This window comes from Ovis canadensis, chromosome 1 (genome assembly GCF_042477335.2).
Source record: "Ovis canadensis isolate MfBH-ARS-UI-01 breed Bighorn chromosome 1, ARS-UI_OviCan_v2, whole genome shotgun sequence".
NCBI lineage: Eukaryota > Metazoa > Chordata > Mammalia > Artiodactyla > Bovidae > Ovis > Ovis canadensis.
In genome coordinates, this window is record NC_091245.1 from 106,182,588 (window position 1) to 106,196,730 (window position 14,143).

General features: G+C 56.6%; 3 protein-coding genes and 1 long non-coding RNA gene across 7 annotated transcripts in view; 2 read left to right on the top strand and 2 right to left on the bottom strand.

Annotated features, from left to right (window-relative positions):
• THBS3 (thrombospondin 3) lies at nucleotides 1–11,423 on the bottom strand. Of its 3 annotated transcripts, none has more exons than XM_069576068.1 (23): nucleotides 10,016–11,423; nucleotides 8,814–9,020; nucleotides 7,916–8,172; nucleotides 7,708–7,810; nucleotides 6,864–6,890; nucleotides 6,579–6,661; nucleotides 6,439–6,490; nucleotides 6,157–6,305; nucleotides 5,672–5,812; nucleotides 5,354–5,431; nucleotides 4,830–4,982; nucleotides 4,511–4,621; nucleotides 4,311–4,418; nucleotides 3,875–4,034; nucleotides 3,423–3,541; nucleotides 3,234–3,286; nucleotides 2,756–2,949; nucleotides 2,414–2,592; nucleotides 2,256–2,304; nucleotides 1,879–2,075; nucleotides 1,463–1,635; nucleotides 391–530; nucleotides 6–304 (listed from the first exon to the last, which is right to left on the bottom strand). In XM_069576068.1, the coding sequence occupies exons 1-23, from the start codon at nucleotides 10,092–10,094 to the stop codon at nucleotides 246–248; spliced, it is 2,871 nt and encodes a 956-aa protein (XP_069432169.1). In that variant the 5' UTR covers nucleotides 10,095–11,423; the 3' UTR covers nucleotides 6–245. The 3 variants fall into 3 exon arrangements, with proteins under 3 accessions (XP_069432186.1, XP_069432169.1, XP_069432176.1); XM_069576075.1 differs by having other exon boundaries at nucleotides 6,446–6,490; nucleotides 10,016–11,112; XM_069576085.1 differs by lacking the exon at nucleotides 6,579–6,661 and having other exon boundaries at nucleotides 1–304; nucleotides 6,446–6,490; nucleotides 10,016–11,291.
• LOC138433462 (uncharacterized) lies at nucleotides 724–3,996 on the top strand. The gene is made up of 2 exons (XR_011254325.1): nucleotides 724–2,988; nucleotides 3,606–3,996. It is a non-coding gene; the product is annotated as an uncharacterized lncRNA (long non-coding RNA).
• MTX1 (metaxin 1) overlaps nucleotides 10,997–14,143 on the top strand; it is a 5,014-nt gene continuing 1,867 nt past the window's right edge. The window contains 3 exon segments of the mRNA XM_069576148.1: nucleotides 10,997–11,579; nucleotides 12,558–12,627; nucleotides 12,760–12,839. Of these exon segments, the coding sequence (XP_069432249.1) occupies nucleotides 10,998–11,579; nucleotides 12,558–12,627; nucleotides 12,760–12,839 (732 nt within the window). The 5' untranslated portion in view covers nucleotide 10,997.
• Nucleotides 12,884–14,143, bottom strand: part of GBA1 (glucosylceramidase beta 1) — a 21,993-nt gene continuing 20,733 nt past the window's right edge. For both annotated transcript variants that reach the window (XR_011254318.1, XR_011254316.1), the window contains exon 13: nucleotides 12,884–13,060. The gene's annotated coding sequence lies outside the window, so the exon portion shown is untranslated. The remainder of the gene's footprint in view (nucleotides 13,061–14,143) is intronic.

The window sequence follows — 14,143 nt, forward strand, 5'->3', positions numbered from 1 at the left end:
CTGGCTTAGAAAAGAACTGAAACTTTATGGCAATGTGCTGTTATCTTTCCTGGGGTTAGTGCCTGAGAAATACCCCCTTGAAAACTTCCCATCTCCTGAACAGTGGGGTCACCACCCCTCTGGGGCTGAACTCGTGGGTTCAGAGGAGGGTCGATGTTTAGCTGAGGGGCTGTAAATTAGACTCCAGGATGGACCCCAAGGCCCGAGGGTCTAAAATCAGGATTCTGAATCCAGTGGCCACCTCTTCACACTCTTCCCTGAAGCAGCTGCCTCCGGAATGGCTCAAAGTCCTCGGGCACTGTGTCTGAGAAAGGAGATATGATTAAAGTCAAGATGTGACTCTCCCGTGAGGGCATAAGAGGTCAGGCTGTTCTCCGTCTCGAGCCTCACCATTGCATCGATACTGGAGATTGGACCAAATGATGTTTTCTTGGGAGAAGCAGAATACACCAAGACGCCCCCCTCGCATGGATGTGTCAATGATCACCCCAGAATCGGCCACTAGCTGGGGACCCTCATAAAGCTTCACCCTGTCCGGGATAGGAGTGTCCATTGGTGCTAGGTGCCAGTGGGCACTGCGCCACCATGAGCCAGCCCTGTTCATCCCCAACCCCCCTAGGGCTCACCGGGCCTGAGACAGAAGGGAGGTGGGGAAAAGGGAGGAAGGAAAGGGGGGAAGGAGGGGTGCTTTTCTCAGGCCTGGGGCCCCTGGCTCTTTGTCCAGCCCCCTTTGCATCTCAAAGCACCAGCCACATTCCTAGCGAGGATTGGGTTGCCATGACGATGAGTACAATGGGCTGGGGGGTGAAGTCACCCGCTTCCCAGGCTCTAGTCCACCCCCACCATCCCCTGCCCTGGCGCCCTGCAGCCCCAGGCACCTTAAAGGGGAAACCAACCCAAGTCCCTGCACTCTGGGCTCTGGGCCATTTCCCCTCCCTTCCCTGTCATCCCCACCAACTAGGAAACGCAAAGTTGTGGACCAGAGGTGAACTGAGAGGCCTCAGCCTGGCTACTAAGAGATGCAGTGCGGAGTCTGGGCTTCCGTTGGCTCTTCTGTAAATGAAGATCCCTTCCAGTCGGACTCTGATGAGGCAGGTTCTGGGCTGGACCAGTGATGAGGTGGATTGATGTGCCTCTCCACAGGCTGGCCTGGGCTTTGGAGGCTCCCAGATCCACCCTCATTTTACAGAGAGGGAAATGGAGCATGGCAAAAGAAGGGCTTGCCTAACATTGTTTATAGGTCCTCAGCAGCACCAGAGCCCAGGCTGCCTGATGTTAAGAAGCAAGCAGGGCCAGGGCAGCTAGTCTGGTGAGAGGGGAGGTAGAGAGAAGTGGTTCCAGTCCAGGCCCATGGCACCAGAGCAGTGAGTAGAGGGGAAGTCATGGGTGAATCCCAGCTGGAGAGGAAGGAAAGGCTGGATGGGCCTGGGGTCTCTTGGGAGGGCTCAGCCCCTCCCCTCACCGAATATAGCCAACTTGAGGCCGGTGCAGCAGCTGCCAGCGGTAGGAGGTCTTGTCACGCCAGCCCACATTCCGTGGATCAGTCCACAGCAGTCGTACCTGATCAGGAGTATTGCCTGTATGCCACAAGGCGTTCCTGAGGTGCTCACCTGGGCCAGACACTGATGTAACTGCCTACGGGGCATCAGCAAAGATAGTGGGTCAACCATAGTACCAGAGGAAGGGAAGACAACAGGTTGGTAAGTGCAGGTGGAACAGGGAGTCAGGAGGATGTTCTGGAGCCCCAGGGAGCCCACCTCCAGGCCAGATGTCTGGGTAGGAGGCTTCCCCCTGCCCAGGCGGTGGGGGCGGCCCCAGGGTTGGTGGGGAGGCCTTGGGAAAGGGCCCTGGACTAGGGAGTCTGGGCGGCTGTGGGACCTTGAGCTGTAGCCCCGGCTGGGCCACAGCCCGGAAAGGCGTGGCCTGCCAGTAGGTCTGCTCTGTTTGCTTCCACATGACCACGTAGAAGCGGCCGCTGTCCTGATAGCTGAAGAGAAAGCCTGCGTAGTCGTCATCGGTCACAGTGTTCACATGGAAGGTGCCTTCAAAGTCCACACCGTTGAAGGCTGTATATCCTGGGGGTGGGTGGGAGGGGAGGTGGGATCAGGGGCAGGGGTAGCAAAGCTGCTAACTCCCGTTGTGGGGTGGGGGTGGGGTGGGAGGCCCAGTGGGAAGGCAGTGGCCCATCCTCTGCCTGTAGGACCCCCTCCATTTGGAAATTATTGAAATTGCTGAATTGGGTGCCCCTTACATACCAACTGCCAGGCCGGGGTCACTGTTCATGGTCTGAACAATTTCCATGCCCTGGTGGTGTGCAGTAAAGACAAAAGCCCTGGTTCCAGTGCGCTGCCCTCCCTAGGCTCTGCCTACTAGTCAGGCCTGACAGCACCCACCCAGCTCACTGCCCTAGTACCTGGTTGAGCACGACCCAGTTGGGGTCAATCTGAGCATCACCCTCAGGATCCAGGACCACGGTCTGATAGGCACGAAAATCCGTGAGGGTTACCTCTGCACTTTCAGGACACACATCCAGGGGGTCGGCCACCGCATCATTGTCAAAGTCATCCTCACACACGTCACCAACACCATTGCCTGGGCAGGATGAAGCCAGGTGCTCAGGGAGGCCCTGGCCACTGCCATAGCCAACACCACCACCTCAGGCCTCGAGGTGTCGACCTCTCTCCCCAGCAAGGCTTGCCACCTCTCCCTGAACAAACCCCACAGCAGTCCAGTCCTCTGGTGACGCCAGCCTTACCATCTGAGTCCTTCTGATTGGGATTGGGTACCAGGCGACAGTTATCGGGACCAGGAGGCACGTAATCCGGAACACCGTCATTGTCATCATCCCCGTCACACTCATCTCCAAGTCCGTCGTTGTCTGAGTCCAGCTGGGAGCTGTTGGGCAGCTGTGGGCAGTTGTCCTTGGTGTCCTGATGTCCATCCCCATCACTGTCCAGAAGAACAGGCACCAAATAAAGGCTTTTGAAGGTACCGTATCCTTCCCCACTCTTCTGCTTAGGAGTCTCTGGGGTATACCCTCCATTCGGCCAGAACCCTTGCAGTCAGCCAGATGAGGTGGAGGTTCCCAGCAGTAGGAATGGGAGGTAGACTATGGGTATCGCCTCCTGCTCAACAGTAGTGGAGAGTTAAAGTTGGACCCTAGAGGGGATTGAGAACATGCTAGAGGAAGCCAAGGTTTCCCCTGAATTTCCATCTCTTGGCCCAAACCCTACCTGTCTTCATTGGTGTCACAGGCATCTCCCACTAGGTCACTGTCTGCATCTGTCTGAGAGAGAGGGACCTGTTCTCACCATCTCCTTTGGAGAATTCTAAAAAGGGTGACCTGACCACTTCCCATCCAAAGGGCTGGGCTTCATCCGCCAGTCACCCACCCCTTCCTTGCCCTCTCCATTCCCCTGTACCTGGGTGGGATTGCTCATTTCAGGGCAGCTATCGCAAGCATCTCCCACCCCATCCTCATCCCTGTCTGTCTGCAGGGGGTTGGGGACTTTAGGGCAGTTGTCCAGTCCATTGGGGATGCCTGGAAATATAATGAGGGTCACACAGGGTCACCGCTAGAACACAGTCACACTCTTGTCTTCTAGGTTGGTGAAAGTCCTGGGCTTTGTCTCCCATCCAGAGAACAGCGGGTCAGGAAATCTGCTTGGAGCTCGTCTCATCCTTTTGCCCACTCCTGGCCTAACCCCACACCCTCCTTCACGTGCCCACTGACATCTGCCACAGGTAACCTCTCACCCAGTCTGACTTCCCCCAGGCATCACCCTTCCAGAATTCTCAGCCTGCCCGCTTCATTGCTGCCCTATCTGGACTCTTCATGGGGTTCCCAGCCACGCCCCCAGCCCCAGGCCTGCACCGTCGCCATCTACGTCGTTGTCACAGGCATCCCCTTCCCCGTTGCCATCTGTGTCTTTCTGGTCATTGTTGGGAACGTTGGGGCAGTTGTCACAGGCATCACCAAATGAATCTGTATCTGAGTTTTGCTGGTCCTTGTTGGGGAACAGCCGGCAGTTGTCCTGGGGTGGGAGGCAGAGAGTCAGGCCACCTTGCCCCATCCTTGTCCCTGCACCCTGTCTACGGTCCCACTCCTGTGATGGTCCACTGCTGTGGCACAATCCCACCCACCCAACTTCCCATGTTGTCCACGTCATTCTGGGTACTAGGCTTATGCCTCCCTAATGTGGAGCTCTGGGGCCCTTCCTTGGGAGCTGCCAGTGGCCAAGGGGGACGGGGTTATGGGATAAGGCAACAGTTGCCGAGGAGCTGGAAGGGGCAGGACATCTAGGCGCCACCTCAACGTTCTTTATGCCATCCCCGTCGGCATCATCGTCGCACTGGTCCCCCACGCCATCGTTATCAGCGTCTTCCTGCCCAGAGTTGGGTGTCAGAAGGCAGTTGTCCTAAAGGTCAGGGAGAGGAAATGGCTGGGTGAGCCCCGTTGTGCGCCAGCCTGGGGTGCCCTGCCCGCTCACTCACTCGCCTGCCCCCGCACCTGCTTGCAGTGTTTATAGTTGTCCATGCAGGGCAGTGCCTGGTCTGGGTAGCCATCGATGTCTGTGTCGGGCCCACACACATTGCCATTCCCGGCCCAGCCCACGTTACACTGGGGCGACACAAAGGGTGGGGGTTAGTGGTCTAGGCTGGCTCCCCACACCCCACCTTCTTCAGGCTCTATTCTTACCAACCAGTTTCAGGGCCAAGGCCCACCTCCCATTCCCGCGCAAGCCCCCATACCAGTCCCTAGATGTGGGCCTTAGCCCAACCCCTTTCCCTAGATTCCCTGTTTCTTCTGAACCCTAGGCCTGGCTCACCGAGCAGGACACTGCACCGTTGCGTTCAAAGAGACAGTGAGCGTGGGCGTGGCAAGGGCTATGGGCTGGGCTGCGGCAGGTCCGGGCCGGGAAGCAGCCCTGGCTCTGGTTACCCACAAAGCCCAAGCGACATGGACCACACTTGAACGAGCCCTGGGAGGAGGGAGCGAGGCAGTGTCTCAGGAAGGAGGGTCCGCCCACCACGAGCAACATTATCCCCGTCCCTCGAGGCGCGTAGGAGGGACCCTCAGAGATGACAGGCCTGGTCTATCACTTATCTCCTTTAGTTCTGTCAACCTTTCAAGGAGAGTAAGAGCCCCATTTTTCAAGGGAGGACGCTGAAATGCAGTAAAGGTAAATAACTTGCTAAAGGCTAGTGAGAGGCAGAATCAGAATTCCAAAGCAGTCCGCGTGGCACGCCTACCATGCAGAACGCCCTGGGTAGAAAAGGAGGGGGGGAGCAGGAAATCTGAGGAGGGGGTCGCACTGCCCCACCACCCGTGCGTGCAGAGTGTTCAGCTCACCACAGTATTGGTGCAGATGGAGTTTGGGTCGCAGCCACCGTTGTTACCATCATTGCACTCATCGACATCGTTGCAGACCTGAAGGAGCAGACTTGGGGTAGAACCAGACTTACTCTGGGTCTCCTCAGGCATAGAAGAGAGCACTTGTATGGCATTATCTGTGAACACAGACATGAAGCCCAGACCCAAACCCAAGGCAAAGCTGGCAGGTAAGCCAGGAGCCTCATCCCGTTTATCCCAAGGGCTCGACAGCGAATCCTGAAGCGCTCATCCCTGCAAGGCCCAGATCTCTTGTCCACGTACTCTGCCCACCCTGACCTGTTTGCTGGCCCGGGCGTAGTCAATGCCCACACCAGACACCCGTGTGCCTTTGTAGCCTCGGGGACAGGCCTCACAGTGGAAGCCAGGCATGGTGTTGATGCAGCTGGAGCCCGGGAAACAAGGGTCCGCATGAGCACACTGGGGATCAGACGAGAAAGAAGGGGTCAGGTTCCTGCCTGTGGTCCCAGGACCACTGCTCCTGGCCCCCGTTTGCGGGCCTCCCCTCGCCCAACTTCGCCGAGCTCTGACCCCACCCTGGCCGGCCCTCTCCTCTCACAATGCCCCTGCCGAGCTCCCGGCTCCTTCCCTGCATGACCTTATCGTCTTTGTCCCAGGCCTGGCTCCGTCCCTTCTCACCTGTCTATTTTGGTCTCCAACCCCAGGTTCCTCTGCTTCTGACCAACATTCACCCCGCCTTCCTGGGCCTCTGATAGCTCCCTCACCCCAGCTTTCTATGCTCTTCCAGAAAGGGCCCTCGTCACCTCATTGATGTCTGTGCAGTGGGTACCATTGCCCTTCAGGCCAGGAGGGCAGGGCCCACAGCGGTAGCCGGGGTACTCATACACTTCCATGCAGTCCACGCCTCGGAAGCAGGGGTTGGGGCTGCAGTGAGAACGCTGTTCGTGGAAGCCTGGGGGGTGGGTTTGGACACAGTCAAAGCCACCCAGAGGTCACCATTTCGTTCACCAGAAGTGGAGGCTAAAGCCCTGGAGGTGGGGAGCACACTGATGAAATGTGGAGCCCTCCCCTACTCTCCCACTCACCGCACACCTGACACTCCATGATGGTGTTTCGGATCAGGGACATTTCTTTCACCTGGTAGACAGAAGGATGGGGAGGAGTCAGCTCTTGGCACCTGCCACCCCACCCAGAGTCAGCGCCACCCTTCACCAGCCCAATAAACCTGGTCTCGGATGTCATCCCGCAGTTCCACCAGGATCTGGTTGAAGAGGGTGAGCTGGGTGACCAAGGCCTTGGTCTGCTCCCCTGTCAGGGTCCAGGGTGCAGAGAGGCTTAGAACTGGGGCACCAGCCCTGACCCCTCTCTGGGTAATAAGCTGGGTGCTGCCACTGTTGCCCACCCCCCACCTTTAAACCCCACCCCATTCCTAGCTGAAGAGGACTTTATTTCAGGCTGCTGTATCTCCTCCCCACCCTCATGCCCCTTCATCTTGGCATGGCCTACTCACCTAGGATGGAGTGGAGTGCATTGGTCACTAGAGAGGACAAGAAAACACAGAGGGTGGAGATGTGAGGAGGGGCCTGGCTGGTTGAGGAGAAGGAAGGAGAAAAGGGCTGGTGCCTTGAAATAAAGATGTAGTATGAATGGCAGGAGGGCAGTGGTGATGGGCCAGCCCCGCCAGCTCCTTCCACTGGATGAGGGTCCCTCTAAGGGAGCTGCCGCACAGTCAAGGCCCAGATCCTCCTGTTCCCAGGCATGGTTGTGGCAGAAGGGATCCAAGTGAGAGGTGACCGGTGCAGGGCCAGGGCCCCAATACATTCCATTTCCTCCCTCTCGAGCTTCTACCACAAGAGCTCTTTGAAAGATCTGGGAGAAGTGGACATTTTATTTACTTAAGAACCTCTGAGTATCCTTGTCAGAGAGACCAGGCAGATGAGAAATGCTTAGGGAAACTGCTGGTAGGTGACGATGCCAGTGGGAACTAAAAAAGTCCCTTAGCTCAGTCAACTGAGAAAGACCCAGCCACAACCTTCCTTGCCCCCACTAAAAGTTTTTCGGAGTTATACTTTTTTTTTTTTTGGATCCTTCTATTTTTCTGGCCACCCTGATAGGCAGGATGACCTTAACAGAGATTTTGTTGAGCCGTGCCTCCTGGGAATGTATTATTTGGAGATCACAGAGTCAGAGGTGAAGGGGATTTGGGGTAACAGAGTCAAGAAGCCCCAGGAATAGATGAGGAGTAGGTGAGCCAAAAGAACTGTTGCTAAGGGGAAGAGAGGTCAAGAGGATGGAAAGTATCAAAGATGGCAGGACTGGGGCCCAGGATGCCCACTCACAGAGGCATGTGTTACCTGCAGTGTGGATGGACTCGTCTCCCTGGAATGGACACTCACTCAGGGCTCCAACCCGGGCCATGGATCCGCCCAGAATCATTTTCATGGATTCCACGAAGCCCTGTCGGGGGAGACAAACATTGTCATGGGGGAGAACCTACTAACTCCTCCTCCCACCGGTGCAAACTGTTGACCGACACTCAGAGGGTCTTCCTTTTCTGCTCACCTGCATCCTCAAATAAGCCTTCTGTCCAGTCCTAATCTCCAGCCCATTGACCTCTGCTGGAGGAATGGGGGCCAGTGCCGGCAGTCCAGCATGCTGGTCGCCCAGTTTGCAGTCCACATAGAGCTGCAGGGCAGGGCTGGGTTTGGACGGACCTCGGAGTCGCAGGAGAGCCGTGTGTGTGCGCCCGTCAGCCAGGCCTGCTTGCTGGAGGTTCACTGCATGCACTTTGCCATCCTCCCGCTGGTACCGCACCAGCACTGCCCGGAAGGGGAGGTCAGTATGCGCACTGTCCCCATCCCCTGTCTCCCAGCTGAGCCTTGGATCAGTTCTTCTGAATACCACATCTCTAGGGCTGTCAGTGCTCACTCAGCTATGTATCTCTCAATACCTTGTACATAACAGGTACACGAAAAATGGTTTTCAAATTGATTCAAAGACTAGGACTTTCTTAGTCTTCAGTGTCATCGGATCACTCTGTCCTCTATCCTTCAGTGTTATCAGATCGACCTATCTATCCATTACCACTCTATTATGCCATCTGATTACATGAGGCCACTCTATCCTCTGCTAGGATGGCAACTGGTTCCGTACCCCCTGAACTGTTCCAGGGATCTAAGAGACCTCTATACCACTGCTGGGGCACAGAGACAAGCCTCCCCTCCCCCTAGACATCCCACATCCAACTCCCCACACCCGCAGATGCCTCACCCCATTTCTTGGGTGCCTGGCCTCCTGAGGCACCTCCTAAGCACAAGGTACCCCTGGTGCCTGGACATAGCCTGATGGGTCCTCAGTCCCCAGTGGAGCCCAAGGAGAATGAAGAGGGCTCTGAGAATGGGGATGAGGAAGAGTGTTCAAAGGGGTCACCACTGCAGGAAAGGAGATGCCCACCAGTCACCTTTGTTGATCTTGCCGATGACAGAGGCCTCCAGCCATCGTGTGTTGTCCTGGCGCGAGTAGAGGCCAAAGAGGACACCACCCTGCTTGGGGGGCAGGCGGAAGGTGGACAAGAGATAGATGTCCCCAGTGGTGAGCAGGGCTGTCCGGATCTTCTCCACCACAGCTATCATCTGCCGGGACTCGCCCACTGTCAGCAGGTCGATCACTGGCCAAACAGGGATGATCAAGGTCAGACCCCTGTTAAATGCTAAGGCCCGCCCTCTCCTCTGAGCCTTCAGGGGTGGGGCATCCGTTATCCCCACCCCATAGTGTTCACTGCCCCTTGAAATCCAACCCTTGTTGCTATCAGAGCAAGAGGCATTGGGCCTCCCTTACTGCCACTCTGGGAACCAGCAGGCCTGAGGCTCACTTGAAAATACAAACAGAACCCCACAAACTTGAGATGCTCCCACCAGGTGGCGCAAAGGAGTCACTGCTGATTTCCAGCAGGAGAAGCACCTGGTGCCCACAGCACAGAAATGGGAAGGCAGTTTCTCTGCACTGCTGGGTTTGGCTCATCCCACACTCTAGTGCCCCTCCTCCCATCCTGGGGGTTCCGCGCACTCGGTCTAGATGAGAACAGCTGCCCACTGAAGGCTGTGACCCTCCTGCTGTCTGGCTTTCTCCCACAGGAACGTCGGACCCAGCTCCTCTGCCTCCTGTGTCCTGGCCAATCTGTGGTTTCCCTTCCAGCCAGTAAAGAATCTGTGCCTGTGTCATCTGCTCCAACTACCTCTCCCACACCCACAGGCCCATCCCACCACCAGACCTCCAGGAGAGCCCAGACCTCTTGCTCCCCACCCCCATCCTGTTCTTAGGCAGCCAGGAACCCAGCGGTGGAAGAAGCCCACCTTTGAGCTGCTCTCCCAGACCCTGGGGTGCCTGGGGATGCTCAGACACCAACCCAGCCAGGCAACCCTAGCTAGCATCCAGCCCCTGAGTCCTCTGCCCTGGCCTCATGCTGACCCTGGCCAGCTCCCACTCATCCACCGCCTTCCAGTGTCAACTCCTCCCCCACAGGGCCATAATTTCATCAACTCTTCCCTCCGATTCAATTTCAGAACTCTGCCCTCTCCTTTGGCCCACATGTTCCCAGCTAGTCGGCTGGGGGCAAATGGGGAGGAGGCAGAGAAGGGGCTAAGAGGATTGGTACAGGCTTACCCTGCAGGTCCTGACTGGCAGATGCGAAAGTGCAAAGGAGGAGAAGAGCCAGGGCCCCCCGAAGTTCCTGTGTCTCCATGCCGCTCAGCCGGCTCACTACCCCTGGCAGGCAGGCGGCTGGGAGGGGAAAAGGCTAGGCGGAGAGCAGGAGCGGGGGGCGGAGGGACTGGAAGGGGGAGTTGAAGGGGGGGGGGGGGCCCGGCAGGCGGTGAGGGGGGGCTGAAACAAAGAGCTGCCAATCACCCTGGAGACATCCCCAGCCCTGGGAACCAGGGACACTGGGGAAGAGTCCTGGAGGCCTCCTAACCTCCTGCCTCTCTCTAATGGTGCTCTCCCCCAGGTGCCTCCCTTTCGCCGCATCTCCAGGTATCTCGCTGTTGGGGGCTGCTACCGAATGCTACTGTTTTCTGGAAGCCACTGTTGGAGAAGGCAGGAACCCTTGGCAGGGGTAGTGCCAGACAGTGGGCATTATTCCACAGCTGGCATGAGAGAATTCCAAGGGAGTGGCCGAAACTAGCTTGCTATAGTGCCCAGGGGATGTCCGTATGGAATGAAGTTTGCTGCTCGGGTAGAGCAAGTGCTCTTCATCAGGATGGGGGGTTGGGGAGGGGGGCGTTCCATGACTTGTGCTTGTGCCTCCATTTTCCCCTCACTCCTAGGAAAACTTGGAATCTGGAAGTGTCCGGTGGGAACTGGAGGGAGAGCCTAAAACAGTGGTCAGTGAGGCTGGAGTAAAGAAATCAGGAAAGAGGAAAGGGACACCAAGGACAGGAGTAGGCCAGAGGACCGGCCAGGGACCGGGGGCTAGACTGGGAACACTGGGGGGTACTGGCGGACAGGCCGTGACCCGGATGAGGCGGAGGGGCGCCTCAGTTCCCGTTACCAAGGCAACAGCCCGCGAGCCCCACCTCCCCTCCCCCCACACACACAGGCCCCAGCCCAGCCTCGCTCCGGCCGCCGCCACCGCCCCTGTTTTGTTTCCATGGCAACAAGAGGCGCGGGGCTGGTTCCAAACATAACGCGCTGTGGAAAACATGCAGCTCGGGGGACCCCCCCCCCCCGCAGCCCCCGCTCAGGGCCGAGCCCTGAGGGGCCCCAGAGCAGCCCAGACGTCTTGCAGATTTGCGAGGGCCCCCAGAACCCGTCATGGAGCACAAAATCCCCTTCTCCTGCTCCCACCGCGTCCTCGGGTGTTCAGGGCTCCCCTCCATCGGGGCGCCCTGATTCTCCAAGGCGCGCAGGGCTAAGGATCCACCCCTCCTTCGGGAGGCACCTCTGGATCAGGCGGCAGCCGCCCTCCCCAGAAGCCCTCGGCTCCGCCCCACGCCGTTTTCAGGCCGCCTCTCGGGCCTGGACAAGCCGCGCCCTCCTGACAGCCTCCCCTGGGTCCCGACCGTGATCTGCCGACGGGGAGGGGGGCGGATCCACACGGTGGAGGGCTGAAGCGCAGGGGGAGGTGCTTCCGGGACAGAGGGCAGGCAAGATGGCGGCGCCCATGGAGCTGTTCTGCTGGTCAGGGGGCTGGGGGCTGCCGTCAGTGGACCTGGACAGCCTGGCCGTGCTGGTGAGGGGTGGCGCCGGCGCTCTCTGCTGCGCCCTGGAGGACTGGGGAGGGGGCCGGACTAGCCGGTCATCCGAATTTTGCCAGGGCGCCTCAGTACGGGCACAGTGGGGTAAACTGAGGCAATCCAAGAGCGTGCCTGGCCGGTATGAACTCTATTCGGTGCCTTGGTAGCCTAGATTTTGTTTAGCAATGGAAAGAGGCCTGGTCGGGGGTTCAGAAGATGAATTTTAGTTCTTAAACATCCATTTACTGGCTATGTGACCTTGGGGCAGTCTCTTCTCTCTCGGCGCCGTTTCTTCATCCGGAGGTTTACGAAGGCTGGATGACCTCAAGGTTCTCCGGCTTGGCATTACTGCCTTCTCCTCAGTCTCCCCTTCCTCCTCCTCACTCAACGGCATTTACTGAGATTATTGTTTATTGAACCAAAAGGCCCACTCACCGCTAAGGCTCTGTAGAAAGAGCTTTGGAGTCAAACTAGTGAACTCATTCACTCACTCTTTCATTTTCACTCTTCTCATCATTGTATTAGGCCTCTTCCAGATACCAAACATTGGCGTGCAAAGATGAGTAGCATTTGGTCCCTCCCCTGGAATTGTTTACATAAAGTTAGAAACGTCAGCAAACAAGTGTAATAAAGTGTTCAGATGGTGAAGTAGGAACAGACCAAACAGACTGCCCAAGAAGGAATGGCCAGTGCTTCCAAGTGAGGCTAGGTGTTCCCAGGTAGATGGAACGAGAGGATCTAAGAGGGAAGGGTTTTCCTGGCTGATTTGTAATCAGAGACACGTCCATAAGGTCTCTAATCCCTGTGTTTGCCCGTTGTAAAATGGGAACAATAATGTCTACCTTTTTTGTGTGAAGCAATCCCTCACTGTAGAGCATAGCACAGAAGGTATTCAATAAATGTTATTTCTTGTCTTGATTCCCCTCTGTGGGCCGTGTCCTTGGCCTCTCTGCCTTCTGCTTCCTTCCCTGCAGACCTATGCAAGATTTACTGGTGCCCCACTCAAGGTGCACAAGATCACCAACCCCTGGCGGAGTCCTTCAGGTACCCAGTGTTCCTGGGGGGTGAGGAAGGGAGTGTACAAGGGGAAGTGCAGGAGACAGACAAGGATGTGTTGTGGCTATGTGTGGATAGGTGGCTAAGGGTCTGGTGGACATACTTCTTTCTCAATGTCAGGAACTCTGCCTGCCCTTCGGACCAGTCATGGAGAGGTCATCTCAGTACCACACAAGATCATCACCCACCTTCGAAAAGAGGTAGGTGGTTTGGGTAGGGTGACTGCCAGTGAGAGTTTAGTCAATTCAGTGCTACACACATTTATTGAGTACCAAGTATATGCCAAACCAGACGCAGGTGACCCGGGGCTCCAGGGGACATGTAGTCTCGTGGAGGAGACACAGACATGTTGCTGTGATGCAGTAGGCTAGAGAGTCAACTAGGCCACTGTCGAGACATCTGGAGCCACAATGCCTTCTGCCTGCGGGCAGGGAGGGAGAGATGAACAGGCTGTTGACACATGGAAGGGAAAGGAGTAGGAAATAACAGATGAAGCCCTCAAAGATGAGACCAGTGTGGGGGTGGGGTAGAAGTTCTCAGAGAGGGAGTTCTAAGGGCCATTACTCTTTTTTCAGGGACCAGGTCAGGCTTTCTAATATGGGGCTCAGGATGGACAAGACCAAGTGCCACGATGGGAAAGTTGAAAGAGCATTACAAGAGGACTAGAGAGACCTAGGCTGTGCTTGTCACTGTCGTTGGCTCTGTGACCACCTTGGGCAAATTGCTTAATCTCTTAGAGCTATAAGCTTATTTGTAAGACCAGGGGCTTAGCCAGGATACTTTCTCTGGGCTCTTCCAGCTTTCATGGTCTGGTTCCAAAAGGGAACATACTGTCAGAAGTAGACCCCTCTTATTCATTTCTACTTTCCCAAAGGTGGAGGAACTGGGGAATTAATGGAGGCTTGAGAGGAATGGAGAGAAGGGATCCAGGTAAAAGCCAAAACTCCTGGTGGGACTGGGCCACTGTTTCTTTTTGTATAAGCACAGCTTTCCCTGTTTTTCCTACCACAGCCATATTGAGAGAAAGATTATTACCCCTATTCCACGGAGGAGAATGAGGCTCAGAGAGCTTTAACGATCACACTCAAGAGGTTACTTGGGGACAAAGTTTACTCAGGATATGGAGGAGGGTGCTGAGGAGCAGACACTGGAGCCTAGGAAGGTGTGGCAGGCTGAGACCTGGGGGTATGGTTGGAATGCGTGTGGTGGTGGCGCCTGGACCATGGAATGAAGCAAGAGATGGCCAAGAGCTGAGCATTGAGAGAACAAGCCAGGGAGCCCTTGACATGGGTTCACTGGGTCCTGGGAGCGTGAGGATGGCGTCCCCTAGTTCCTGAGGCATTGAGGCCCAGCTTGCATCTGAGCTCTGCGCTGCTAGTTTTGTGGTGTCTGGATTGGGGAAGTTACTGTTAGAAAGTTGCCGTCAGCAGGCATCCCGCCAGCTTTCCGTGGAAACTCTGGGAGCTGCTCCTGGTTTGTGGCTGGGCCTTCCTTCCTCCCCCAC